The sequence below is a fragment of the Eriocheir sinensis genome, chromosome 66, assembly GCF_024679095.1.
Source record: "Eriocheir sinensis breed Jianghai 21 chromosome 66, ASM2467909v1, whole genome shotgun sequence".
NCBI lineage: Eukaryota > Metazoa > Arthropoda > Malacostraca > Decapoda > Varunidae > Eriocheir > Eriocheir sinensis.
Genome location: NC_066574.1, coordinates 6,268,295 through 6,295,014, shown reverse-complemented (window position 1 = coordinate 6,295,014; position 26,720 = coordinate 6,268,295). Strand labels below are relative to the sequence as shown.

The following is a 26,720-nucleotide window of genomic DNA, read 5'->3' as shown; positions in this document are numbered from 1 at the left end:
GGCACAGCCTTCGACAGCGATGACCTCAACGAAACTATCAAGAGAGTGGACGTGGATAGTGAGTTGCCGCCCCGTCCTTTCTTGATGTTGTTATGTTCTTTCTCCTTCACTGTTCTGCTTCCTTTCCTCCTTCACCTTCTTGTTCTTCTTATGTTCGTTCTCCTTCACTGTTCTGCTTCCTTTCCTCCTTCACCTTGTTGTTGTTATGTTCTTTCTCCTTCACTGTTCTGCTTCCTTTCCTCCTTCATCTTCTTGTTCTTATGTTCTTTCTCCTTCACTGTTCTTTTTCCTTTCCTCCTTCACCTTCTTGTTCTTCTTGTGTTCTTTCTCCTTCATGTTTTGCCTCCCTTCCTCCTACATCGTTTGGCTCCTTCACATTCATTCCTCCTCCATCTTTTACCTTCTTCCAGATCCTTTATGTTCTTATGTATGTACTTCCTCCTTACCTTGTTTTTCTTTTAGTCTCATGAGCCCATATTCTCAACTTCTTCGCCCAGGCCTACATATCTGACAAGGCTTTCATAGGATTTCATAGGATATTTAGGAGCAGCGAGTAGCGGGCTTTTTTTTATTATTGTTTCCTTTTTTTGTGTGCCCTTGAGCTGTCTTTGTTGAAAAAATAGGGAGTTTTGGCCTCTTCCAGGGTGTAGTTTTATGACTCTGGTGGCGGTAGTTTGACCCTTTCTCTGTACAACGATCCTAAACGAAACATCACTCATTAGAAGCCGATTAATCACCTTTTTTAGGCCTTTGGGAATAGTTGATATGAGAGCGGAACTGTCTTAGAATACTGACCTAGGTGTTCTGTGTTCTTGTGTTCGAATCCTCTCAGGCCGTTTAGACGTTCATGTGTGGAGGAGAAAACTCGTCCTCTGCAAATGTTTTCTAGGATTTATGTTCCAGTCGTTTTCTTTTCTGTCTGTTTGTTTGCTTCACACTTCCTGAGGTAATGGATGAGAGTTTGTTCGAGTTATATCTCACTCGTGTTTGCTTTCCGAAGTGATGTATGTTTACGTGTTCCTTGTCGTTTTTTGAGGTGATTTATGAGAATTCACGCTGCCTTTCATTCCATGCTTTCCAGGTTGTTGTTGAGAATTTATGCTTGTGTCTTTTTTTATCCGTTCTGTGCTTTCTGAAATGATGGATGGGAGTCTGTTTCTTCCGTTCCCTGTTTTTTTGGGGGCGATTTGTGATGATTCATGTTTCCTTCTGTTTTATGCTTCCGGGGTTCTTGCTGAGGACTTATACCTGTGTCTTTTTCGGTTCTACGTGTTCTGAGGTGACGGGGAATAATTCATGCTTGTATTTATTCTCGGGGAAGGACAGACACGCCAAGGGGTTTAACTAAAGATAATATTCGCCGGCGCTGTTACTCTAAAAAGAAAAATATGTATATAAAAAGAATGATCAAATGTAATACCCACGTTGATACTCGCTCTTTGAATCACGTGCCTGAAGCGTGTGAGTGTTTTCTGAGATTCGACGTATATATATGTTTCACTCCCGCGTAAATATCTTGCCTTGTATGAGTTCTTTCCGATCACACATAGGGGGGAAGCGTTAGGGAAGCCCAGCACAGTCAGGGGACGCCGCTTAAAGCTTTTAGTCGTAATCTTCGTATTTTTTACCTCATGAACGAGAATATTAACTCCTTCACGGTGGACTGAAGACCTCCCTTCATTTATTATTTGTACTATATGCATAAGGCTGTGTAGTAGGGCAAAAAACTCAGCTCGCTAACTAAAATCAGACGATAACTGTCCTTATGGAGATATATTTTTATTAAAGAATTCTGAATCCAATCTTTACCCCTTCAAAGAATTCTGAGTCCAATATTTACCCCTTCAAAGAATTCTGAGTCTATATTTACCCTTTCCAAAAATCTCGAGTCCACTTTTATCCCGACAAACATCCCGCTGAAGAAACTATAAAGAGGGAAACTACACGTGGAAAACCCTAGCAATAGAAAACAGCAATAGATAAATGCGCTGCAAGTTCAGTACGTTTATTGAGGAAGCCGCACACAGCTGACCCGAACTGCAGCGATACGAAAACAGACGACACTTGATTAAAAAAAAAAAAAAAAAAAAAAAAAAAAAAAAAAAAAAAAAAAAAATGCGTAAGAAGCTTTACTTGTGGAAATTAGTATTTGATTAAGTACTGAACCAAACCCGGGAAGCTTAGGTGAGTGTAAGAGTTCATTTTCAAAGGGCAAAATCTTTATATCTTAATTAACAAATAGATAGGAAGGTCTTGTGAAAAAATATAAAAAGTTTACATGATTACGGTACCCAGTTTAGGAAAAGAACAAACGGAAACATCAGATGCGCATGATTTTAATTCAACTTTCAACAAATTGTCTTCTCTGGTCTGCTTTGACGAATAATTCAATAAAAGCGCAACATAAATTAAGCTCACAACGACGAGAATAAACCATAAAGCAGAAATAAGAGAGAAAAAGAGAGAAAGTTCAAGGTCATACGCTACAGCTGGTCACGTTGCTCACCTCCGGAATGTTAAATAAAAAAACAAAACAAGAAAAAAAAATGTGTACACTACTGATGAAATTAAAAGGATAGAGAGAGGAAGGGAGAGCTACAGAGAAGGGAAAGGATGAGTGCGGCTTATGGCAAGGGAAAGAAGAATATTATCACACTGGAAAGGATGATGAAACACAGAAAGGATAATGAGGAACATGGGCAGCGACGCATCGAATTAGCTCTCCCGGCGGCTTTGATGAGTTCGTGGCAGCGGGGAGCGTCGTTATTAAGTCCCCCGCCCTCCCGACCGACGCCGACTCTGTATATACATCAAAAGCAATGGTGAAAGTCCCAAATCGGGGAACTTTATGGAGGGTCTCCCAGTGTAAAGTTCAATGTAGTATTTCAGTTTTTTTTTTATTGCTTTCAGTTGTTGTTGTTTTTTATTTTCGTTTCAAACTCCCAAACGGAAAATATCACTAGTCTTAATAGAGAGGCTTTATGGAGTCTTCATGGAGAGTGTGCTGTGTAAAGTTCAATGTAGTATTTCAGTGTTTTTATGGCTTTATTTTTTTTTCTATCTTTTCGTTTCACACTCCCAAACGGAAAATGTCACTAGTCTTAATAGAGAGGCTTTATGGAGTCTTTATGGAGAGTGTACTGTGTAAAGTTCAATGTAGTATTTCAGTGTTTTTATGGCTTTCATTTTTTTTCTCTCTCTCTTTTCGTTTCACACTCCCAGATGAAAAATATCACTAGTCTGTGAATTCGGTGGAGCAAAAGGATAAAACAAATACATATATAACTTCACACCAAAATATCCGGGGCACAGCGAACAGTATTTCATCTTTAAGAGTGGTTCTATATTCGGTTTGATCAGGTCGACAAAAACAAATTTCGTGTGCAATAGTCTGTTTTCATTGACCGTAACGCGTGATAAAAGAATATTTCGCTTCTAACCGCCTTTTTTTTTTAATTAGCTTCAACGTGTAAGTGAAAATACAACTTCTAAAACAGTCGTCCTAATTTCGTCTGCTAGTCTTTTTTTGGCATTTCCCTTAACGCGTAAAGCAGGAGCATATTTCGCTTCTAACAGTCTTTTTTTTTAATCAGTTTCAACGTGTAAATGAAAATACAACTTCTAAAACAGTCTTCCTAATTTCGTCTGCTAGTCTCTTTTTGGCATTTCCCTTAACGCGCGTGAGCAGGAGCAAACATATTTCGCTTCTAACAGTCTTTTTTTTTAATCAGTTTCAACGTGTAAATGAAAATACAACTTCTAAAACAGTCTTCCTAATTTCGTCTGCTAGTCTCTTTTTGGCATTTCCCTTAACGCGCGTGAGCAGGAGCAAACATATTTCGCTTCTAGTAATCTTTTTCTTTTATTCATTTTAACGCGAGAAATAAAGAAAAATGTCGCTTCTTTTTTTAAACTGTCAAGCTAATTTCCTCTGTAAGTCTTTTTCTCCACTTATAACGCGTGGACAAAAGACTATTTCGCTTTTAAAAGGTCTTGTTTGATTAATTTCAACGCGTGCACTCAAAATATAACTTCCCTTTTAAAACAGTCTCGCTCCATTCTGTTTATTTATTTATTTATTTTACAGCAGAGGAGTCAGTTCAAGGACAAAAAGTAAAAAGTTAAAAGACTGAAGTTAATTTCAAAACAGGAGCATCATCATCATCACCACCACCATCATCATCAGTCCAACCATGACCTGAGGACACACTATATAGACAGCCTGGACGCATCGCCACCCGACACACGTTTCCGCCTAACCTTTCCATTCCCAGCACATTTATTCGGTCGGGCCGCTCGCAACAAAACACAATTCGCCGCCGCGCCATGCCCCGCCGACGTGTGTTGTCCCGCCGCGTTCGGAGCTCCATAAACTCTCCGGCGACAAACAGACACAACAAACAATACCTGAAAATCAATTACCCCGACGAGAGCGCCCGCCCAAACACAATGGCCCAATATTTCTCTCTGCAACGCCATTTTAAACATATTCATTCATCTTTCATATATATTTAAAGCCCATCACGCATTCGTAACACTACAATATAAAGCCACGTTACTTTTCATACAGAGTTACGGCCACAAGGTGAACATATAACATAGTAACTAGCAGCTGATAAGGGTTAGACAAAGCTGAATGAAATGAACTAAAAGAAGGAAGTGAATGAAAGGGGAAAGAGGAGAGGGATAGTGCTTTGGTAGTAGTGATAGGGATAGTAGTTGTAGTAGTAGTAGTAGTAGCAGTAAAAGTAGTAGTAATCGTAGTAAAAGTAGAATGCAGAGGAGAAAACTAAGGGAAACGATAAATATGGATGAAAAGAACAGTAGTAGTAGTAGTAGTAGTAGTAGTAGAAGTAGTAGTAGTAGTAGTAGTAGTAGTAGCAAAAGTAGTAGTAATAGTAGTAAAAGTAAAATCCAGAGGAGAAAACAAAGGGAAACGATAAATATGGATGAAAAGAACAGAAAGGAAAGGGGAAATACTGCTCGGCGCCCTGCCCACGCGCCTGCAGCACCGAGCCGATGAACGAGGCGGCTTTTGTATCGATATTGAGTTCTCGTGTTCTCGTATGAGCGGCCATAAGGGGAGGGTGTTGACGAGGCTCTTCAGTTCCGGCAGTATCGAACCCTAATGACCACGTACACGATAGCACCACGCATCTATACAAAGACAGATAGATTAATGGACGGATAGATAGATAGACAGATGAATAGATAGATAGATACATGGTTTATTGACTGCGGGACAAGCAATACGTACATAACTGATAGAGGTATGGTAGTAGTAGTAGTAGTAGTAGTAGTAGAGGTAGTAGATAAAAGAAATAGTAGTAGTAGTAAGGAGTAACAGTAGTAGCAGCAACAGCACAAGGGATTAGTAGTAGTAGTAGTAGTAGTAGTAGTAGTAGTAGTAGGAGCAACAGACGTACCAAATAACCCCCTGCCTCGCGCCCAGCCAGACCTGAGCACCAACGCCGCGAGTCAGGCAGATGTCATTTGTCCGGCCCAGTCCCTCGATTCTCCGGGGTAATCAGCCAATTGGAAGGGAGCAACAACGAGCAAGAATTGTGACCGTGGCAGGAAAGAATGAAGATGGCGGGAGGATAAGATTAGTAGAGGAAGTGCACTGTGGCGGTGTTGGTGGTGATCCTAACCTAACCTAACCTAACCTAACCTCACCTCCTAATTTTTCTCTTTTATTCCTCCTGCTCTCCTCCTCCTCTTCTCCTTCCATTCCCAATTTAACTCCAACTGTAATTTACGTCTTCCTCCTCCTCCTTCTCCTCCTCCTCCTCCATCTCTCTTTTCTTCCTACCTACATTTTGCCTCCTACTTTTTTTCCTTTTAGTAGTTGTAGTAGTAGTAGTAGTAGTGATAGTGGTAGTAGTAGTAGTAGGGTTGTGGTGGTAGTAGTAGTAACAGGTGTGGTAGAAATAGTAATAATGGTTATGCTAGTAGTAGAAATAGCAGTAGTAGTAGTAATAGCATATTATTATTATTATTATTATTATTATTATTATTATTATTATTATTATTATTATTATTATTATTAGTAGTAGTAGTAGTAGTAGTAGTAGTAGACCATCTCTAACCACGTGCTCTGTAGCCATTTCCAGGGCTTGTCACCAACCTATGACACGTCCGAAACATGTCGCTGGACCAAAACTTTGACGCATCATCGCCGGTTCTCGTTAACACGCCCGCCGACTGTCATTACAATCTAATTAATATCGCAAACAGCAATCAGGGGACGCACATTCCAATAGCCGGGTGTTAAAACTTCCAAACACCATTGATCAAAACCTAATGCCGGCGTGTAATCCAATCTCGACATTCCATTTGATCATTTAAGTTCATCACTATTTTATTTCACGTTTCTCCTGACTCCAAACTTCCACCTCCCTTGCTTTTTTTCTCTTTGTTTTTTTCTTCTCTTCATCTTTTCTCCCTCGATCTCCATTTCTTAGGTGTGAACTCCTTCTTCGTCTTCCTTCCCTTGCCTTCCACCTTCCTTCTCTACCCCTAAGTCAAACACCTTCCTCTTTTCTTTCTTTCCTTCTAATTCCTTCTTTCTCGATTCCCATTTCTTTGCTTCTGTTCCTTCTTCCTTCGCCTATTCTTGCCTCCTCTCCTTCTTCCATTTATACCGTACGCTCTTCTTTCAACCTTCTTTATACTTCTTCCTCTTTTCATCTGTGTTTTTCTCCCTTTCTTTTTCTTCTCATCCCTTTACACTCTATCCATTTTTTATTCTGCTGCTGTGAACCCTTCCTTCCTTCCTTCCTTCCTCGCATTCTCTTGTTCCCTTCCGTCCACCTCCCTTCTATACCCTATGTCACCCACCTTTTTTTTTCCTCCTCACCTCTTCTCTATCTTTTTCTTTTTTTTTGGCTGTGAACCCTTCTTTATCCGTCTTTTCTTCCCACCATCTCCTTCACCCTCTATTTATACTATACGCCCTATTATTTTTTTCGTATTTCTTCCTTAATTCACCTGTCTCTTCTGCCTGCCCTTACACGTCTCTTCTTCTTGCATTCATTCTTTATGCCTCTTATTTGCTACGTTCCTTCTTCTTTATTCTATGGTATGTATCTTCTTTACTTCTCCTATATCTCCTCCTCTCAGTTTTCCTCTTTTTCCTCCTCTTTCTCATTTTCCACTCTTCTTTTTTTCTTTTCTTCTTCTAAATATTTCTTCTTCCTTCTTCTTCAACTTAAAATCCTCCTCTCATGTTTCCTCTCTTTCTTTTCTTTCTCCTCCTTTACCTCTCTTCTTTTTTCTTTCTTTCTTTTTATTCCTCATCAAAATCTTTCTTCTTCTTCCTTCTTCTCCTACTTAAAATCCTCCTCTCATGTTTCCTCTTTTTTTTCCTCTTTCTCCTCCTTTACCTCTCTTTTTTTCTTTGTTTCTTTTTATACCTCATCTAAATCTTTCTTCTTCTTCCTCCTCCTCCTCCTCCTCCTCCTTCTCCCTCTCCCCCTCCGATCCTCCTAACAGCCTCCCCCTGTTGCAGACGATGGCAAGATCAGCTTCGACAAATTCGTGATAATCGCCTCAAACTTCATGCAGGAGGACGACGAGGAGACGATCACGAACGAACTGAAGGAGGCGTTCAGACTCTACGACAAGGAAGGTGAGTGAGGGTAGACGTTCTTTAATTGATAACAAGAAGGTGATGAGTGACAGACAGATAGATACAGATACACAAAGATAGACAGAGATATAGAGGGAGAGAATATGGAATGCTTAGCAGGGGGAGGGTAAACGATAAAGGCTTAAAGTGGAGCAAACACAGGAGAGGGGAGCTGAGAGTGGATACAGAGGAGTGGAGTGTGCAGGGAGAGGATCAGTGAGAGGGGAGAGAGTGGGAACGAGTGTGGAAGGTGGTTAGAGGTAAAGGGGAGAGAGAGGGATGGAAGGGAAGCAAGGAGAGGGAGCAAGGGTGAAAGAAATAAAGGAAGAGGTTGTGGAGATTGGAAAGCAGAGTGAGAGAAAGGGAGAAAGAGGAAGGACTGTGGAGAAGAGCAGGTGAGAAGGAACAGAAGGAAGAGGAGGACAAACAGAGGAGGGAAGATGAGACGAGAGATGAAGAGGAAGAGGAGGCTGAAAGAGAGGATAAAGAGGGATAAAGAGTGTGAGGGGAAGCAAGGGGAGGGTGTGAGAGGAGATAAAGAGAGGAAGAGAGGATTATAAAGAAGGATGAGAGTGGATGCATGAGAGAGAGAAGAAAGAAGAGAAAGAGGAGAAAGATGTGAGAGGAGAAAGAGGGAGGAAAGATGTAGAGGAGGGAGAGGAAGAAGAGAGAACTGAAATAATGAGAAGGATAAAGGAGGAATAATGAATAGGGAAATAGGAAGAGAGAATAGGAGAAAGAGGAAAAAGAGTGAGAAGAGGATCAGTAAGAGGAGAGAGAGTAAATGTAGAAGAGAGCAAGGAGATAGAGGGAAAGGAGGAGGAGGAGGAGGAGGAGGAGGAGGAGGAGGAGAAAGAAGAAGAAGAAGAAGAAGAAGAAGAAGAAGAAGAAGACGGGGAGGAGGAGGAGGAGGAGGAGGAGGAGGAGGAGAGCATAGTGATGGTGAGTGAGGGAAGTTAGAAGATTCTGGGGGGAAGAAAAAGACCAGGAAGAGGTTGAAAGAGAGAAGTAAAAATGTAAGAAAAAGAGAAAGAAAAAAGCGAGGCGGCGCAGGTAGGTTGAATGAGACTGGAGAGAATAAAAAAAACACTGTTACAAAGGAAAGCGTCGAGAGCCCAAAAAATAATTATACCTTGGAAGTCTTGCAGGTGAAAAGGAAGAAAAAAACAAAAAACTCATGAATAAGAAATGAAAGGGAGGCGATGATTTAAAATATTGAAAGCTTAAAAGAAATATAAGAATCAAATGCACCGATATTTTGGAGTAGAGTTGTAGGATTTTTCCCTCGTCAACTCCCTTTTCTTTAATGACCCTCCTATCTCTTGAATCTCAGCGTAATGATGTTGCGTTTTCTATCTTTTACAAATAGTTCCGTGCTAACGACTCATCTGACCCTCGTTAAGTGCGTGTCTTCCTTAATCATGCGGCTTCACTGCATATGAATTTCTACTCTTCCTCACCTCTATGCTGTCCCAATTCCTGATGCAAGAGTCAACCCGTACAATCAATCTTTCATCACTTTCACTGGTAGACTATAAAACGGCTATCCTTCGTCTGTATTTCCTCCTTCTGAGCGCTTTCAAACGAGGAGGAGGAGGAAGAGGAGGAAGAGGAGGCAAAGTACAGTTGGAGTTAGATTAAGAATGGGAAGGGAAAAGAGACGGAGGGAGAGAAGGTAGGAGTAACTGGAGGAATAAATGGGAGAAAGGAGGAGGAAAAATGTAGGTAGGAAGAAAAGAGAGGAAGAGTAGGAGGCAAAGGAGGAGGAGGAGGTAAAATACAATTGAAGGTAGATTGGGTATGGAATCGAGTTTGACCCTCCGTTTTCTTTTTCCCCTTGTCATCATTCCAGGAAGATTGCATAGCCGTTTTTTATGTTATTCTTTCACCCTTGAGCTGCTTCGTTGATATATAGGAGCACAAAGCGAGAATCATTTAATGTACATGAAAAGGGAGAACGGAATGAAAAGGTACATTAAGCAACAGCGCGCTACAAGAGAAGCAATGCGGGAAAAGGAGCAAAAGGCTAAAATAGGAAGTGGAAAAAAGACGAAGTTAAAAAAATACGAAAAAATACGAGAAAAGTGAAAAAATAAGAAAAGTGAGAAATACAAACAAGACAAAGAAAAGGGGAAAGAAAAAAGAATAGCAACAGAGAATAAAGGAAATGAAAATGCAGGAAGTTTTTTTTAATATTAAAGAAAGAAAATGTGCAACGCCGGAAGAAATAAACGGTAAACTCAGAAAAGCAAAAAATAATGGCAAAAAACAAACAAAAAATAGGATTCACTCAAAAGAAAATATAATAAAAAAAAGTAAAGCAGGTAAGAGGTAGCTTCCAAAATCCTGCCTTTGATCGCTTAATGAGATTTTCATGATATAAACAGAGAGAGAGAGAGAGAGAGAGAGAGAGAGAGAGAGAGAGAGAGAGAGAGAGAGAGAGAGAGAGAGAGAGAGAGAGAGAGAGAGAGAGAGAGAGAGAGAGAGAGAGAGAGAGAGAGAGAGAGAGAGAGAGAGAGAGAGAGAGAGAGAGAGAGAGAGAGAGAGAGAGAGAAATGAGTTCGTAATATGAGGAAACGTTAATCAAAAAAAGTGTCCCATTAATATAACGACCAGAGGAAATGCAAGTGTTCATAATATTTACTCTTCATAATAAATATCTCCTCCTCCTCCTCCTCCTCCTATGCCTCTTCCTCTCCCCCTTTTCTTCCTTAGCCACATTCTTAGTCTGCCTTCTAATCTCTCTCTTTTATTCCTCCTGCTTCTCTTCCTCCTCTTTTCCTTCCATTCCCAATCTACCTCCAACTGTAATTTACCTCTTCCTCCTTCTCCTCCTCCTCCTCCTTCTCCTCTCTTTTCTTCCTATCTACATTTTGTTCCCTACATTTTCCCTTTTACCCCTCTAGCTCTTCCTATCCCCACCTCCCACCCCCGTCTCCTTTCCCTTCCCATTCCTAATCTACCTCCAACTGTGCTATGCCTCCTCCTCCTCGTCCTTTTCCTCAACCTTGAACTTGCATCGACCCCCCCCACCCCCTCATCTCTATCTCTCTCTCTCTTCTCCAGGCAAAGGCTACATCACCACGCAGACGCTGAAGGAGATCCTGAAGGAGCTGGACAACAAGCTTTCCGAGACAGACCTCAACGACATCATCGAGGAGATTGACGAGGACGGGAAGGGCAAGGTGGACTTCGAAGGCTTCAGAGAGCTCATGATTTAGAGGCTTTTGGTGTGGGCGTGGGCGTGGGCGTGTGTGTGTGTGTGTGTGTGTGTGTGTGTGTGTGTGTGTGTGTGTGTGTGTGTGTGTGTGTGTGTGTGTGTGTGTAAATGGGTGTGTGATTCTTGAATAGTGTGTGGATGTGTGTGTGGATGTGTGTGTGTGTGTGTGTGTGTGTGTGTGTGTGTGTGTGTGTGTGTCCGGGTATGAGAGATAGATAAATACACAGATAGATATAGATAGACAGGTAAGATAGATAGAAAGACAGACAGATAGATATATGGATGGAAGGACAGAGTGAGAAAGAGGAAGAGTGATACTTGGCTGGCCCTAATACTAAGAAAATAACGAAGACATATTGGTGTGACAGTCGAGTCATGAACAAAAGCGAGTGACTGGTGTACCTGGCAATGAAATTAGTGATAAATGAAAACAGTTGAGTTGTCTGATTATGTAAGTCAGCCATGAATAAAATTTTAAAATAATATAGAAGATAACAACACACTTTTTAATTCCCTTTTTGTGTTGCGTGAGGATGACTGACACACTCATCTGAAGGCTTAACATGAAAGCCGTGGTTGACCTCTTTCATACGAGTCTGTCTGTCTGTCTGGGTCAATTTTGTGCAATAGAGGAACCATGGGGTGAGTGTTCTCTTAGAAGTTAATGAGTTTTCTTTCTCTGGTATATGATATTTCCCGGTCACTGATCCACGTTTATGTTCATTCTCTTCGTTTTTGTCTAAAGATGCAAATTCATGTTCCTTTACCATTGTTCCTTCCTGGCGACTGATCAACGTTTATATATTTATCTATTTATTTGTAGGTGCTTTCCCTCCATTCCTGCTCACTGATTCCTGCTTGTATTTCTTTCCCATCGCTTCTCCTAGCTGATCCACATTTATTTTCGTTTTTTTCGTTTTCGTTTATGTTCCCTTCCCTTCGTTTTTCTCCTAATGGTTCACGTCTATGTTCCTTTCCCAATACGACATTTCAGTGTTTCCTTGTGTAGCATCTCTGAAACACAAAGGACCGTTAATTTTGTACTTCACTATAACGTTGCTAGCGGTGTTCGATGCTGTTCGTTTCCGTTCGTTTTTGTTTTTGTTTTCTGTCCGCGGATGCATGTTTGTGAAGTATCCCTGAATCACTGTTGAAAGACTGTTGGAGGTGCACGTCTCTGTTCGTTCTTTAGTGTGTCTGTTTGTGCGTGCTTGTCTGTTTGTGTTCTTCTGTTGCATCTCTGACACGCTCGAGATTACCGTGTGGAGTCTGCCAATCACGAGGAGTCCTGATTCCGGACCTTCATTGCCATTATCACATCAAACACTCGTTATGAATCTTAAAAATAAACATCAAAGAGCTCTCTGCGCCATTACCTTAGTTACTCCTCCATAAATTTCCAAGAACGCTTCAAGGCTCTTCATCTGTTCCTCTCCAGCAGGCAGCGCGCAGCTCCCGCCACTCGGCCACCTGCGCGTGACGTCACCTGCCCCTAAATGTTGCCACCTGAGATCACCAATTTTCCTGCCTGACACTTTTCCCTAAGCATCAGTTAATAACGTGAGTCATCCTAGGAGCAATACTGGCTAATAATACCCTTAAGAAACACCCCGATGCCACCCTTCACACACCACTTAAATCACTACAAACTATTTCCTAAGTATTATCAACGTGTCTCAAAAGTACATATACCCAAAAGATTCGCTAAAGACTCAAATGTATGTGTAGAGGCAAAGGCTTCTCTGGGTTGGAGATACAAAGTTCATGCAAGCATATTATTGGTGCTTTAATGATGGATTCACCCGCTTTTGGCACCCACAAGGGATGGAGAAGATCTGTGCTGAGCTGCTGAGCGCGGAATAACGAGGGTACGATTGCGGAGTGGAGGGGAGAGGGAGAGGGAAGAGCATGGGAGGGAGAATGGGAGAGGGCGAGGGGGAGAGGGGAAGGGTGAAGAGAGAGGGGAGGGAAGAAGAGAGAGGGGAGAGGGAAAGGGAGAGGGGGCGAGGGGGAGGGGGAAGAGAATGTGAGTGAGGGAGAATGGGAGAGGGAGAGGGGGAGGGGGAGAGGGGAAGGGTGAAGAGAGAGGGGAGGGAAGAAGAGGGGGAAGGGGAAGTGCACTGTGCCAGGTCATTAAGGCGACTCAAAGGGCGGTCACCACAACAACACGCCAAGCGGTCCGCGGCCACTGACGGTGATCACGTGACGCCAGCAGGGAGTGAACAGCAGCGGCCGGAGCTCAGACGCGATGGTCCTCAAGAAATGCATCCCAGACCCCGAGACCAACGAGGAGAAGGTCATTTATCCCAGCAGGAGCAACGGTAACAGCCCTTCACCTCCAGGGCTGCGCGCGGACTCAAAGCGATCAAAAGCCATGGGAAGGGATGTGGATCTCCTCTGTACTGGAGGCACTGAGGCATTGAACCCTTTTGGTACGTGTTGGGTACGCGTCACTAATTGGTTTCAGAGGTTAAAATAGCATCAAGTAATACCGCGGCTTCCACGTAAATCTTATTAATGACCAAATTGATCCAAACACTTAGGAACTTACCGCCCAGACCGCGGAAAACTATTTAAGCGATTTAACCCCTTGGCTGCGGATTTCCTACTAGAAGACATCACCAAGCTACAGGAATGGAACAAAAAGTGTCTGCTACAATTCAATGAAGAAAAATGTAAAGTCCTGCACCCTGGGAGGAGATATCCAGCACACCAATAACACATGGGAAATACTCCACTATCCACCACCGAGCCAGAGAAGTACCTGGGACTATATGTTACCGAGCTACCACTGAAGGCCAAATCCATGACATTCGCAGCGGACGGGTTAACTTGCATTCCTTGGAAAAACGTAGACTGCGTGGATATTAAATTGGGGTGTATATAAATGGATTAAGGAGATAAACACTGGCGATCTTAATGAAATGTTTATATTGAAAATTGGATATATTTACGTTCAGCAAAGAAATAGCCAAAAACCTGCTTCACGAACAGAGTGGTGGATGAGCGGAACAAACTGCGTAGGAATGCCGCTGAGGAAAACGCGACTGAAACATTGAAACGGAGATAGATTATTATTTACAGAAGGCAGGCATCTCAAGGATAAGAAACACAAACAGGAACAAAAAGGCCCGCTAGACGCCGCTCCAGTTAAAGAAACCAGAACGAGAGGCCAAAAGAGAGGTCAGTTTCGGGTAGATGGATTTACAGGCGGGATGGGAGCTTGGTAACCCATCTTCAGAAGCCGTTTTGGGTAGGACGTCTGGCTTTTTGTAGTCTCCTGATGTCCTTGAGTGTCCTTTGTGTCCATCATATTAGCGGGGAATGTATGTATGTATCGAGGTTAATAATCATGTATGTTTCTCTCTCTCTCTCTCTCTCTCTCTCTCTCTCTCTCTCTCTCTCTCTCTCTCTCTCTCTCTCTCTCTCTCTCTCTCTCTCTCTCTCTCTCTCTCTCTCTCTCTCTCTTGATTATCTGTAAGTGTTATTTGTTCTGTTGTACCGTGGATGACCGTCATTTGTGTGCCTCCTTTCTGCCTCACCTCGATCGGCGGCGTAGTTAGTTAGTTAGTTAGTTTGTGTGTGGGGGGGAGGGCGGGGAGGGTGGCCGTCGACATCCTCATAATGATAATTCGATAACGTGACCTTGCTTACGTTGATGGGAAGGAGTTTATTTTTTTGTGTGTGTTTTCTTTTACCGCCTCTTCCTGTATTTTTCCTTACATGTTTTTCCTTCATGTTATTTGTCAACCTTCCAGTAATGTTTTTTCTTTGTCTTTTCTTTTCTTTTTACTTTATTACTTTATTTAAATGTTTTCTTCGTTTTCTTTTTTTTCTCTTGTTCTTCTTGTTCTTCTTTGCTTCTTGATAATTTTCCTCAGTCTCCCAGAATCTCAGTACACATGTCCTCAGCGATCACCACTTCCTTCCTTCCTCAGCTGCTATGACGACAAACACTGCCTCTCCACCACGCGGGGCAGAGAAGAGGGCGGGTGACTGTCACCTTTTATTTCTTTTTGCTGGACGTTCTACTGTTGTTCGTGACTTCCCTTTGCTGAACATGTTACTCTTGCATGTTACTTCCTTATGGTGAAGTTGCTGTTGTCTGTTACTTCCCTTTGCTGGACATGTCACTGTTGTCTGTTACGTCCTCTTGTGAACATGTTACTAATGCTTGTTAATGTTTTTTCTCCTCAAGATACTATTACCGCGCCTGCCTTTACTTGGCCTTCATCAAATGTTATATCTAATTATGAACAGTTCACAGTTAATTGGTGCATAGAGCTTATTTTAGTATAATTAGGCGGCTCTCCATCACTGCTTCGTACGCGGCGTTGATGCTGTTCTCAATTGCCACACACTTTTCACCAACTAGTGCGGGGAAGCTGAAGTCGATCACAGAAATAGAAAACTATAAAAAAAATTATAATTATTATCAACTACGTCGCCAGTAAAGGTAATGCGGAATGAGAGAGAGAGAGAGAGAGAGAGAGAGAGAGAGAGAGAGAGAGAGAGAGAGAGAGAGAGAGAGAGAGAGAGAGAGAGAGAGAGAGAGAGAGAGAGAGAGAGAATATGTAAACGATATATACCCTGGATACATACATTCCCCACTGAGATAACTGACACGCAGACCTTTTCAAGTCAGCTGCTGCCAGACACACACACACACACACGCGTCCAGACCAAGTGATTTCTTTCGTCTACACCAAACTGACGTAACGGCATCAGGAGTAAAGGTCAATACGCAATGTTAATACGCAATACGCCATGTTCTCTCGGTGGATTTGAGTCAACATCATAACGTGGGTTGAATTAGGACTAGAGTTAATATATAAACCTATTGCTTAAGACACTTCACAAACGCTTCCAAAACTATTAATATACACTCACGATAAGAACACAACAGCTCACACAGGGTCAAGGATTCAGCGGCCCCGTAACCTCTTCTTTTCACTTCAGAAACGCGCCATACAACTTACCTGGAAAAAGAAGAAGGAAAAACAGATGAAAAATATATATTGCCTAATGAATATGGTTATGTATTCGTCTCTCTCTCTCTCTCTCTCTCTCTCTCTCTCTCTCTCTCTCTCTCTCTCTCTCTCTCTCTCTTCCAAACACAAAATCGCTATCCAAGCACTCACAGGCAACATCTCTCTCACACACATTATCTTTCCACACTTCATAAACAAAACCATGGAACGAACTAAAGCAGAATAAAATAAAAGAAGTTATAAATAGAATGCAAACCTCCAGCGGCGTTACAGCCTCCGAAACGTTTTTCTATAATACAATATTTAGAGCAAAACATCAGGGAAATTACAAGTCGACCAACACTGCCGGCAATAATTATTTTCCTCACATGACAGTTTTTATTTGCATCTAGTTACGAGTCTGCACCTGACTACACAGAATGGATTACACTTTCAGGATATATACATGTGGTTTGGACATGTGAGGAGAAGAGGAAAACACATCCTGAGACGTGCACTAAACTTTGAGGTAGAGGGCAGAGGACCACCAGTAAGGCCAAGGAGGACGTGGAGAAAGGTGGTGGAGGAAGATGTGAGGAGGCTGAACATCACGAAAGAAATAGCTATGGACCGGCAAGAGTGGAGGAGGCTCATATCCCGTCCAACCCCACCATAGGGAATAAATGGATGTTATACGATGATGATGATGATGATGATGTCTCGGGGTAAGCATGCGAGGAGCTTCTCTGCACCTGGTTCCGCGGCGGTGACAACATTGCCCTCGTCGCGGTGCTCTCGTAACCCAGATTGCCGCGGACGGAGCAAAACACGGCTCCTTTATGAGTGCCGAGTCAGCCTCCTTTTGAAGATAACAACGCTTTTTGCCTACAACGTTTTACACAGTGTTGAATTTAGACCACGCCAAAGCGACAACACACCAAAGACAACGACAACAACAATAGCTACTACTACTACTACTACTACTACTACTACTACTACTACTACTACTACTACTACTACTCCTACTACTACTACTACTACTGCTACTACTACTACTACTACTGCTACCACCACCACCTTTACTAATACATTTTTTTTTAATTTCAACACTCACAAATATAAAAAGTATATATCATTTTTTTGCATTATTAACTCACGCGCGACAAATCGGCTTTCAGCGTAATTGGGTTATTGGTGAATCGTGGCAGCGTGCAGGATATCTGAAAGTCATACTGAAAGCCATATCATACTGTGACTTGAGATATGAAGGAAAACGGGAATGGAGTGTAAGGCAATAAAAGGTCTTAGCATCACTACAAGAGTACACGACAGCGACAGAGGAATATGGATGCGGAACGGTTGGTTTGGAAAGTTATATACTGTCCCTTGTAAGCGTTGGAGATATGAAGGAAAACGGGAATGGCGTGTGAGGCAATAAGAGGTACGTAACACTTCCGCAATATAAGAGATCTTCGCATCACTTCTACTAGAGCACAGGGAAGTAAGGGGTATATAAGTCCACGGAGCTGCGGGTTCTAAGAGTTATATACTGTCACTCCTAAGAACTGGAGATATAAAGAAGAACTGGAATGGCGTGTAATGAAGTAAGAGGTCTTCGCATCACTTCAACACGAGTACACAACAGCGACAGGTGAATAAGTACGCGGAGAAGCAGGTTTTGAAAGTCATATAGTGTTACTTATAAGAGTTGGTGATATGAAGGAAAACGGGAATGGAGTGTTAAGCAGTAAAAAGCCTTCGCATCATTTCCACACGAGTACACAACAGCGACAGGTGAATTAGTAAGCGGAGAAGCAGGTTTTGAAAGTCATATAGTGTTGCTTATAAGAGTTGGTGATATGAAGGAAAACTGGAACGGCGTGTAATGTAGTAAAAGGTCTTCTTCTTCCACTTCCACCTCTTCGGATTCTTTAGTGGAGCAGCGAGTAGCGGGCTTTTTTTATTGTTTCCTTTTTTTTGTGCCCTTGTGCTGTTTCCTTTCCTGTAAAAAAAAAAAAAAAAAAACCAGGAAGCGACAGGTGAATATATTTTTTAGACGCTTCCGCCACTCACGTTAACAATTATTCAAAGGACCAAACGGAGATTAATCGGGTTTTCAATATGTATTTTTTACGTTCATGGTACAGAGGAGGGTATCAGGACACCTCTCCTCTCGAAACTGACCTCTCTTTTTGAACACTCCTTTGACTTCTATTCAGGAGCAGTAAGAAGCGGGCTTTTTTTATATGTTTTTCTTTACGCCCTTGAACTGTCTCCTTTGCTATAAAAAAAGGCTCCGTCAAACTACCACCAGGCTCATGATATTATCCATGGATAGGTCAACAACTCCTACGAAATCCTTGTCAGATGTATGTGTGTGTGTGTGCTTGGGCGCTAAATTTGTTTAGAATATGACCCTCAGTACCAATATCTCATCACAGTTGAATAATAAAACATATAGGCAATAGAATTTCTTCGGAAGTGGCACATGATTAACTCGCATATATTAAAAAAAGTAAACATTAAAGGCAAGATTTCTCATTTTGTTGGTGTGCCTCCTCCCCTCGGCAACAGATATTACAGCCCAGGAAGATTGGAGGCCACATAAAAAACTAATTTCATTCCTCCTCCCGGAAGTGAAGCCAAGGAAAGAGAGGAATAGAGAGCAGTAAGAAATTGGATACAGAGACAGGTAGATAGAGAAGAAAAAATGACAGAGAGGAAACACACACACACACACACACACACACACACACACACACACACACATTCAGCCACAGGGAAATAAAAATATCTATCATTTCAACACTTTCTATTTTAAAAAGCCGGAAAATTTAAAATAATATATGCATGCATTCTATTATTTATTTTCTTGTTATTGTTGTTATTGCTGTTTTTTTTTTTTTTTTTTTTACCTAAGCAGAAACTCTTTAATAGCAAACACGCGTTGCATGGAAGGCATAATATCTGTATGATGAGGGAACAGGTAATTTAGGAAGGTGAGAAGGAGAGAAATGTGAATAAATGAAGGAAGAGGGTAAATAAGGAATAAAGGAGGGAATAAGGGAGAATGGAGGAAAAATGAGGAGAGGAAGGAAAGGAAAGAAATGAGTAAACTCCTAAATATTTTGATGGTCAGATGGACTGTCCTTTACCTTGTGATGAAAGACGCGAGCTTCTCGATGCATATGTACATTTTAGTGAGTGAGCCTAATACTATGTCCTTTTTAGTTTACTTATATATTTTTATCTAGCTACTACTCTTTAAATTCTAGAGTTTTCTGGTCTAAAATGCTCGAGAAACTCCTCAGTGTCTGAAAATAAGTCTGAAGACGAATGTAAAGGATATGAAGTTAATGCTAAGTAATCAGTTGCCAGGAAAATAAATAATGGTCGGAAACGAAGCATTTGAAAGTAACAAACAAGTAATGCAAACCAAGTCATCGGAAAAAAATTAAATTACTATAGGGATGGAGAACGTATAATCAGTGTATCTTCCCAGTCATAATCGTTGGTTCAGACATTTAACGTCCCACAAGAGATTTAAAGAGAAGGTTACAAAGAGCACAGAGAGAATGGCATGGAGGAACAGGGAGCGACTTCCATCGTGGGTTACGGGACAAAGGTCAAAGGTATACCAATGAAGATTAATACTAAGAACTGAACTCTGGCAGGTAATGGCACGCGTAGAACTGGTAACGGATGAACACAATGCAATCAAACAGAGTGGCCGCCCGGGAACTGTAGAGGGCAGGTCAGACAGAAGACCAGGTGGAGAGATGAAACTTGAATATGTGTCAGAGCAGGATGGATTGTGTGTGTGTGTGTGTGTGTGTGTGTGTGTGTGTGTGTGTGTGTGTGTGTGTGTGTGTGTGTGTGTGTGTGTGTGTGTGTGAAATTATATCATATATTTACAGAAAAAAAACAACGCATATTCAAAACAATTATTCAGATGCTAAAAGTTTAATTTCTCTTTTTTAGTCAAACAAATCACACAACAGTCTGAAAATAAAATCATCTCCCTAACGTGGCAGATAATAAATTGATCTATTTTTTATCTAATATTTAGCTCACTAATTTTTACTCTGCATTTTTACGTGAGTGCGGGGCTGCTATGTAGGTCAGCTTCCTGGGCAGCGGTAGTCGGCCGCTGCTCGTTATTCACACGGCCGGATATTTATTTTAGTCCAGCCAATACTTTCTCTCTGTTCTGCCCTCGCTGGCCCCGGTCCTTAACCCGACATGCATTGCTCAGGTTAGGGTAGATGGCCAGAATGTGGGTGATCTCTGATGGTTGAAAAGACGTCAGCCGGAGGACTTGAGCGCTTCGTATAATGCATCCGAGATCTAAGCAATCTACCAGCGCCTCCGAACGTTAAACAGTCTCTTCACTTCGTCCCAGCCTAATACTTCGCCATGTTCAGGAGCAGTAAGAAGCGGGCTATTTTTTTTAATATTTTCTATACGCCCTTGAACTGTCTCCTTTGCTGTAAAAAAAAAATGTTGTACTGTCTGTTTAAGTGATCGTCGACCCCTCAAAGACGCCGAACCTTTCCCTTGCTCGTCCATACCTCAACGACTCTTAATAAGCTTGTCCTGCACCCGTCAGCCGTCTCCTTCCAGCCCTCCCTCCTTTCACATCTGCATCCTCCCTCTTCTCATTACGGTCGAGAAGATCTACCCTACCAAATTACTTTTCTCTTTATGTCCCTCCTCCCTCCCTTCTGCACACCCTCTAACCTTCAGTCCCATCATATCTGCATCTTCCCTCTTCTCATTAGGGTCCGAAACGATTCCCAATAGATTGCTCTCTCTCTCTCTCTCTCTCTCTCTCTCTTTTTTTTCTTATCTCTTTTCCCCTCCTATTATGCCTCCTCATCCTTCCATCTCTGACTTTTGCTCTTTTGCTCCTTTCATTTCGACATCTCTACGCTTCTCATAATGGTGAAAAGAAGGTTACATACACTAATCTTTTTTCTGCTGCCTTCACTTCCTTCCTATATTTATACCTCCATGTTCCCTCTCCTCGTTATGGTCCAAAGCGATTCTCCATAATCACTTTTCTCTCCATTCCTTCACCCCACATTACACCTTCCATCCTCCTCCTGCGTCTCCTTATGTCTCTCGGACCCTGCACGTCCAATTAACGGTATACCGGAGTACCAAATAACGCCTCCCCTACCCACTTGTCCATCGAAACTTCCCGTCTGAGCAAATTCGCCGCACACACAAAGTTGCCGGGGAGAGAGTCGGCCTATTTTGCGGCGCCGTACCCTGCCGGCGGCTCATGAAATGACGGCGTTTAAGCCCCGACCGTCTAAGTGTGGTGTGTGTCGTCCCGGTCCTCGGCGCGGCGTCACGTTTTTCCCCCGCCTCTATCACTATCATCGAGGTCGAGTCTCCCCGCCTGCACCTGCTTATCATCTCACGCCATTACGAGACTTAAATCGAGGACGGACGGGCGCGACTACTGCCACCACCGCCACCTTGTCGGGAACAACACGGAACGGTGTGTCGGAGTATATTTCTGGTCCTCTTTAGAGCGGCCTGCGTACCCCCCGGTAGCTCAGTGATTAAAGCTTTGCGTTGCCAGGCTCCTGGCAGACGGAGGCTGGAGCCCCGCTCAGGCCGGGATTTTTCCGCTGACAAGGAGTAATTACTGTCCCCCTTGATGCTGTGTGTGGTGTGTGAAGGTCCCGGAAATACCCAGACAGTGACTATAATGAGCTTGCTCAGGTCGGGTGGGTACTTGCTGGCGATGACGAGTCCAACCCGTGGTGAATTACACGCGCACACACACACACACACACACACACACACACACACACACACACACACACACACACACACACACATTCACACACACACACACACACACACACACACACACACACACACACACACACACACACACACACACACACACATTCACACACACGCAGAGAAAATGTCAAAAGTACTCCTATCGCCGAGTCCTTACGAAGAAGAGGTGTCGACTTGACGCTTCCCGGAGCTGTGAAGGTTAATTACGTTGAACCCACAGCGCTGAGCGGCGCCTGGTGCAGAGAAGGTAAAGGGAGACGGGACGGGTTGATGTGAGGGGAAGGGGAGGAAATGGGAGGAAGAGGAGGGAAGGGAAGGGAAAGGGAGGTGATGGGAGGTGAAGTAAGCGACGTGAAGCCAAGAGGAAAAGCGAGAGGGGATGAAAAATAAGGGAGCGTGGAAACAGACGGCGATGGGGGTCTGGAGAGGAAGTATTTAAGGGAGAACGGATTGCTGGAGTACGTGGGCGGAGGGAGAATGTGATGATGGGGAGGGAGGGAAAGTGAACGGCGTGAAGTTAGAGGGGAAAGGATTGAGGGGATGGAAAGTTGGGGTCTTGGAAATACGTGCCGGAGGGAGTCTAGAGAGGAAGTGAATATAGTTACGAGAGAATGGATTCCTAGAGTGCGTGGGGGGAAGGAGATTGTGATGCTGGGGGGAGAGTGGGCAAGGAGAGGCGATACAACAGCTGCCGGAGGAGGTCTGGAGAGGAAGTTGATATAATTACGAGATAATGAATTTCTAGAGTGCGTAGGAGGAAGGAGATTGTGATGCTGGGAGGAGAGCGGGCAAGGAGAGGCGATACAGGAAAGGGGATGAGAAGCGAGGGAAAGGCAAGAATTGGTTCACCAATAGAGTGGTGGACGAATGGAACAGGCTTGGGAGCCATGTTGTGGGTGCCAATACCATAGATACATTCAAGAAGTGGTTAGATAAAGCCATGGATGGTGAGGTAAGGTGGGGCTGAGTGTACAGGAGCTGCCTTGTATAGGCCAACCGCCCTCTTGCAGACTCCTTACGTTCTTATGAATCGTGACAACACACACGGATACAGGATACAGCGAGACTTCAAGAGGTCACTCGGCTTACACATGACAGCTTCTGAGAAAAGCTCTTCCCGTAGTGAACACCTCTGTCTAGATTTATTATTATTATTATTATTATTATTATTATTATTATTATTATTATTATTATTATTGTTGTCGTCACTATCAATATCACCATCATCTTTTTTCTATTTTTCTCTTCTTTTTCTTTTTCTTGTTCATGTTCTTGCCCCGTCCACTGTGTCTGTCCCTTCGTGTATATGCCTAACTTCCTTTGTAATAATAAAACAGCTCTACAACATCCGCCCTCTCCACCCGTAAAGTTATCTAACCCCTACTTACAACTTTCAAGAGTAATTACACTAACTACACAACTAATTAAACTGATCCACTAATTAGCGACAACATGAGTAAACTTTCCATTCAAACCTGACTTAATCCTAATTGTAGCCATTGCTGATGGTCCAATATGTTCTCCTTTATGAAAACCATTTTATCAGCATCCCCCTGGTTAATCCTGTAATTAATCCATTCAAGGCCACCTATCACGTCACGACGCAGTCCACGCTCCCCCAAAGAATACCGATCAAGCTGCTTTAGTCTTTGATTGATAAGCTCCTTAGGATGGAACGGAAGGGAAGAGAATGGAAGTGAAATGAAGGGAAGGGAATGAAGGGAGAAGGGAAGGGGATTTTAAGGGGAAGGGAAGATTTAAGATATTGAGGAAGGAAGGAAAGGGAAGAAAAATATGTAAGTGGATAAACTCAAAAGAAAAGAGAAAGGGAAGATGCTTAGCACATGAATCTATCTCCCGGTGCAAATCCTGGAGGTTATTTCAACTCTGGAAAATGGAAAGGAAAAGTTAATGGGTGTAACTAATGCCGGATAACTTCTGCGTTCCTGTTAATAACGCTTCTATATGTGTATTTTGTATATATATTTCAATACAAATTTACATTATTTTATGTGTATTTTGTATATTTATTTTCATACAAATTTAGATTATTTTATGTGTATATTTGTTTTTCTATTTACGTTATTATATGTGTATTTTGTAGATATATTTTCATACAAATTTAAATTATTTTATGTGTATATTTGTTTTTCTATTTAGGTTATTATATGTGAATTTTGTAGATATATTTTCATACAAATTTACATTATATTATTGGTATTTTGTTTATTTATTTTGATACGAAACATGACCGGAAGCTCTGTTGGGGGGGAATTTCCTGGCGGTGATGCAGGGATGTCCGGGTCGGAGGTCAGAGTCAACGTGTCCCGACAGACCTCGACGTATTGTACTGAAGTAATTATTGAACGGGATATTTTTTCGTACAGTTGGAATCCTGAACCTGTCGACGTTAAACATGGTCTGCCGATAACCAAACCCTTTATGGAGACTTTAATTTCCCTTGCGATAATATTTCAGCATTATGGGTTGACTTCCTTGGTCGAACGGGGAGATATTGGGGAACAAAAAAAAGTGAAGGAAAGAAACTGGACAAAAGAAAGGAATGGAATGGAATCGTGGGAGATGGGACTGGTTGGTCGAGTCACGAATGAAAGGGAGGGAAAGAAGGGAAAAGTAGTGATGAGTAATGAATTAAAAGTAAATGAAAACAAAACAAAAAATAATCCAGAGATGAAAGAAACTATGGAAGCAGGGATTAGTAGCGTGAAGGGAAGAACAATACAGGGAAGGGGAGATAGAGACAAAGCAGAAACTGAGGATAAAGAAAAAAAGCATGGAAAAATAAGAGAAGGGGAGTGAGGGAAGGGAAGGAAAGCGAGGGTGTGTGGCTGGCGGGCGAGTAGAAAAACCTTAAGGGGCTATAACACTGGGCAAATTTTCCGTGGATCTTCAGTCAAACCACGATTTCCGCTAGCGTGGTTCTCATTTGTTTCTTGTTATTGCTGCTGATGACGATGAGTAATACCGTCGTCCTTTGGTGAAATCTAACGCAGCTTTGTAAGATCGTGGACTCATCAGAAAACCGCGGAAATAAGAGAACCACGCCAGCGGAAATCGTGGTTTGACAGAAGACCCAGTGTAAGAGCCCCTTAAGGTTTTGCTACACGCCCGTCAGCCACACCCTCGCTTTCCTTCTCTTTCCTTACTCCTCTTCTTTTATTTTGCCATGCTTTCTTTCTTTATCCTCTGCTTCTGCTTTGTCTCTATCTGTAGTGTAATGTAGTCTAGTGTAATGGTCCCTTTAGCCAGACAAAGCATTAAGTCCTTGATAAAGAGAAGGATCATCAGCCCTTCCACCCTTCCTCGTGTGTCAATCTCGTATTCTCTCACGCCATCGACTCCCATATTTCCAGAAGCCACAAAGGAGATAAAGTCGGGTTCTTATAAGTGTTTTTCATATTCACGGTGCAGGGGGCTTGTCACACTACCACCAGGGTCATTCAAGAGGAAGGTATCAGGACACCTCTTCTCACGTAACTGACTGCTCTTTCGGCCACCTCTTCGGATTCTTTACAGGAACAGCGAGTAGCGGGCTTTTTCTTTATTGTTGTTTCCTTTTTTTGTGCCCTTGTGCTGTCTTCTTTGCTGGAAAAAAAAATAATAATAAACAAACCTCCCCATGGAAATACTAACACAACCTCTACGAAAGCCTTATTAACTGTGTGTGTGTAAGCCCAGAAATGTTTGAGAATAAGGGTTTAAAGCGATGAACCTTCAACAGAATATATATGATGGAAACTGAGGGCAAGGAAAAGAAAACGGGGCCACATAAGGGGACACTTTAACAGGGGGAGTGAGGGAGACGCAGAAATAGACGCAGTGGTCGATGGCACGTGTTGTTAACGATGCTTAATTGTACTTGTTGAAGGGGAAGCGTACAGGGAAACAGCCTTCAGGGAACCAAGGGAATAAAGGAAGTCTACCAAGAGGAAAACAGCCTTCAGGGAACCACAAGAATAAAACAAGTCTACCAAGAGGAAAACGACCTACAGGGAACCACAAGAATACAGAAGTCAACCAAGAGGAAAACGGCCTTCAGGGAGCCACAAGAATACAGGATACCTTCGAAGGGAGCTGAGAGACGTCTATCAAAATATGTATAAACAACCTTCAGGGATCCACAAGAATAGAGAAGTCTACCAAGAAGGCTGAAAGGCGTCTAGCAACATATGTAGAGGAAATGAAAGCCACAATTCAAGGATATTTTCTTCGGGGATCCACATAAATACACGAAAGTCTACAAAGAGGGCTGGAAGACGCCTTTTAGCATATGTGGAGGGATTGAAAGCCATAGACAAGGGATATTTTACGTGTGCGTGTAGCTTTGCCGTTAGAAAACCTTAGATAATTATGTACACAATTTAAATAAGTAATACAAATCGTGGCCTATTGAACCACACGTAGCGAACATAGTATTCTAAGTGATATGTCTTGAAATGAGTTTTGAGGCAATGAAGGTCACACAAATTCTTCCGCCCTAATGTGAAATGCTAGATTGGTCAGAATGGAAGAGCTTTATAGGATGTACCCCAAAATTAACCTGCTCTTGGTGGGATGGACGTCTAGCAATAGAAGTTTAACAGTGAAAACTAATCATCACCGTGGGAATCAATGGGTACTTAGGCTTTGGGAAATAAAATCATTAATGAATAAAAGTAAGAAAAGACAGAACAGAGCCGTAGGGGAAACAACAGTAGGAAAAACACCATCATTATTCTAATTCGCAGAAAAAGCGAAATAAAAGTCTTGAAGAACTACTAACCAGGTCACAGACGGACATCTTGTAACGGGGCGGTAGAAGGGGGTGGTTAAGGAGAGGCGTGGGAAGGGTACACGTAGTATGGGGAAGCAGGGGAAGGCTAGTCTACTGTGTGGGTTTTCAGCAGCAACTAACATGACCTAATTGTTCCTTCAGTGTGTGTGTGTGTGTGTGTGTGTGTGTGTGTGTGTGTGTGTGTGTGTGTGTGTTTTACAATAAAGGAGACAGCACAAGGGCACAAAAAAATAATAAAATAATAAAAAAAAGCCCGCTACTCGCTGCTCCTACGAAAAAAGA

The 26,720-nt window shown here is 42.5% G+C and overlaps 1 protein-coding gene across 1 annotated transcript in view; it reads left to right on the top strand.

Annotated features, from left to right (window-relative positions):
- Nucleotides 1-11,333, top strand: part of LOC126987767 (troponin C-like) — a 48,760-nt gene extending 37,427 nt beyond the window's left edge. The window contains exons 3-5 of the mRNA XM_050845071.1: nt 1-58; nt 7,511-7,630; nt 10,697-11,333. The exon at nt 1-58 is cut by the window's left edge and continues 86 nt beyond it. Coding sequence (XP_050701028.1) covers nt 1-58; nt 7,511-7,630; nt 10,697-10,851 — 333 coding nt within the window. The 3' untranslated portion in view covers nt 10,852-11,333. The remainder of the gene's footprint in view (nt 59-7,510; nt 7,631-10,696) is intronic.
- Nucleotides 11,334-26,720: the final 15,387 nt, after the last annotated feature.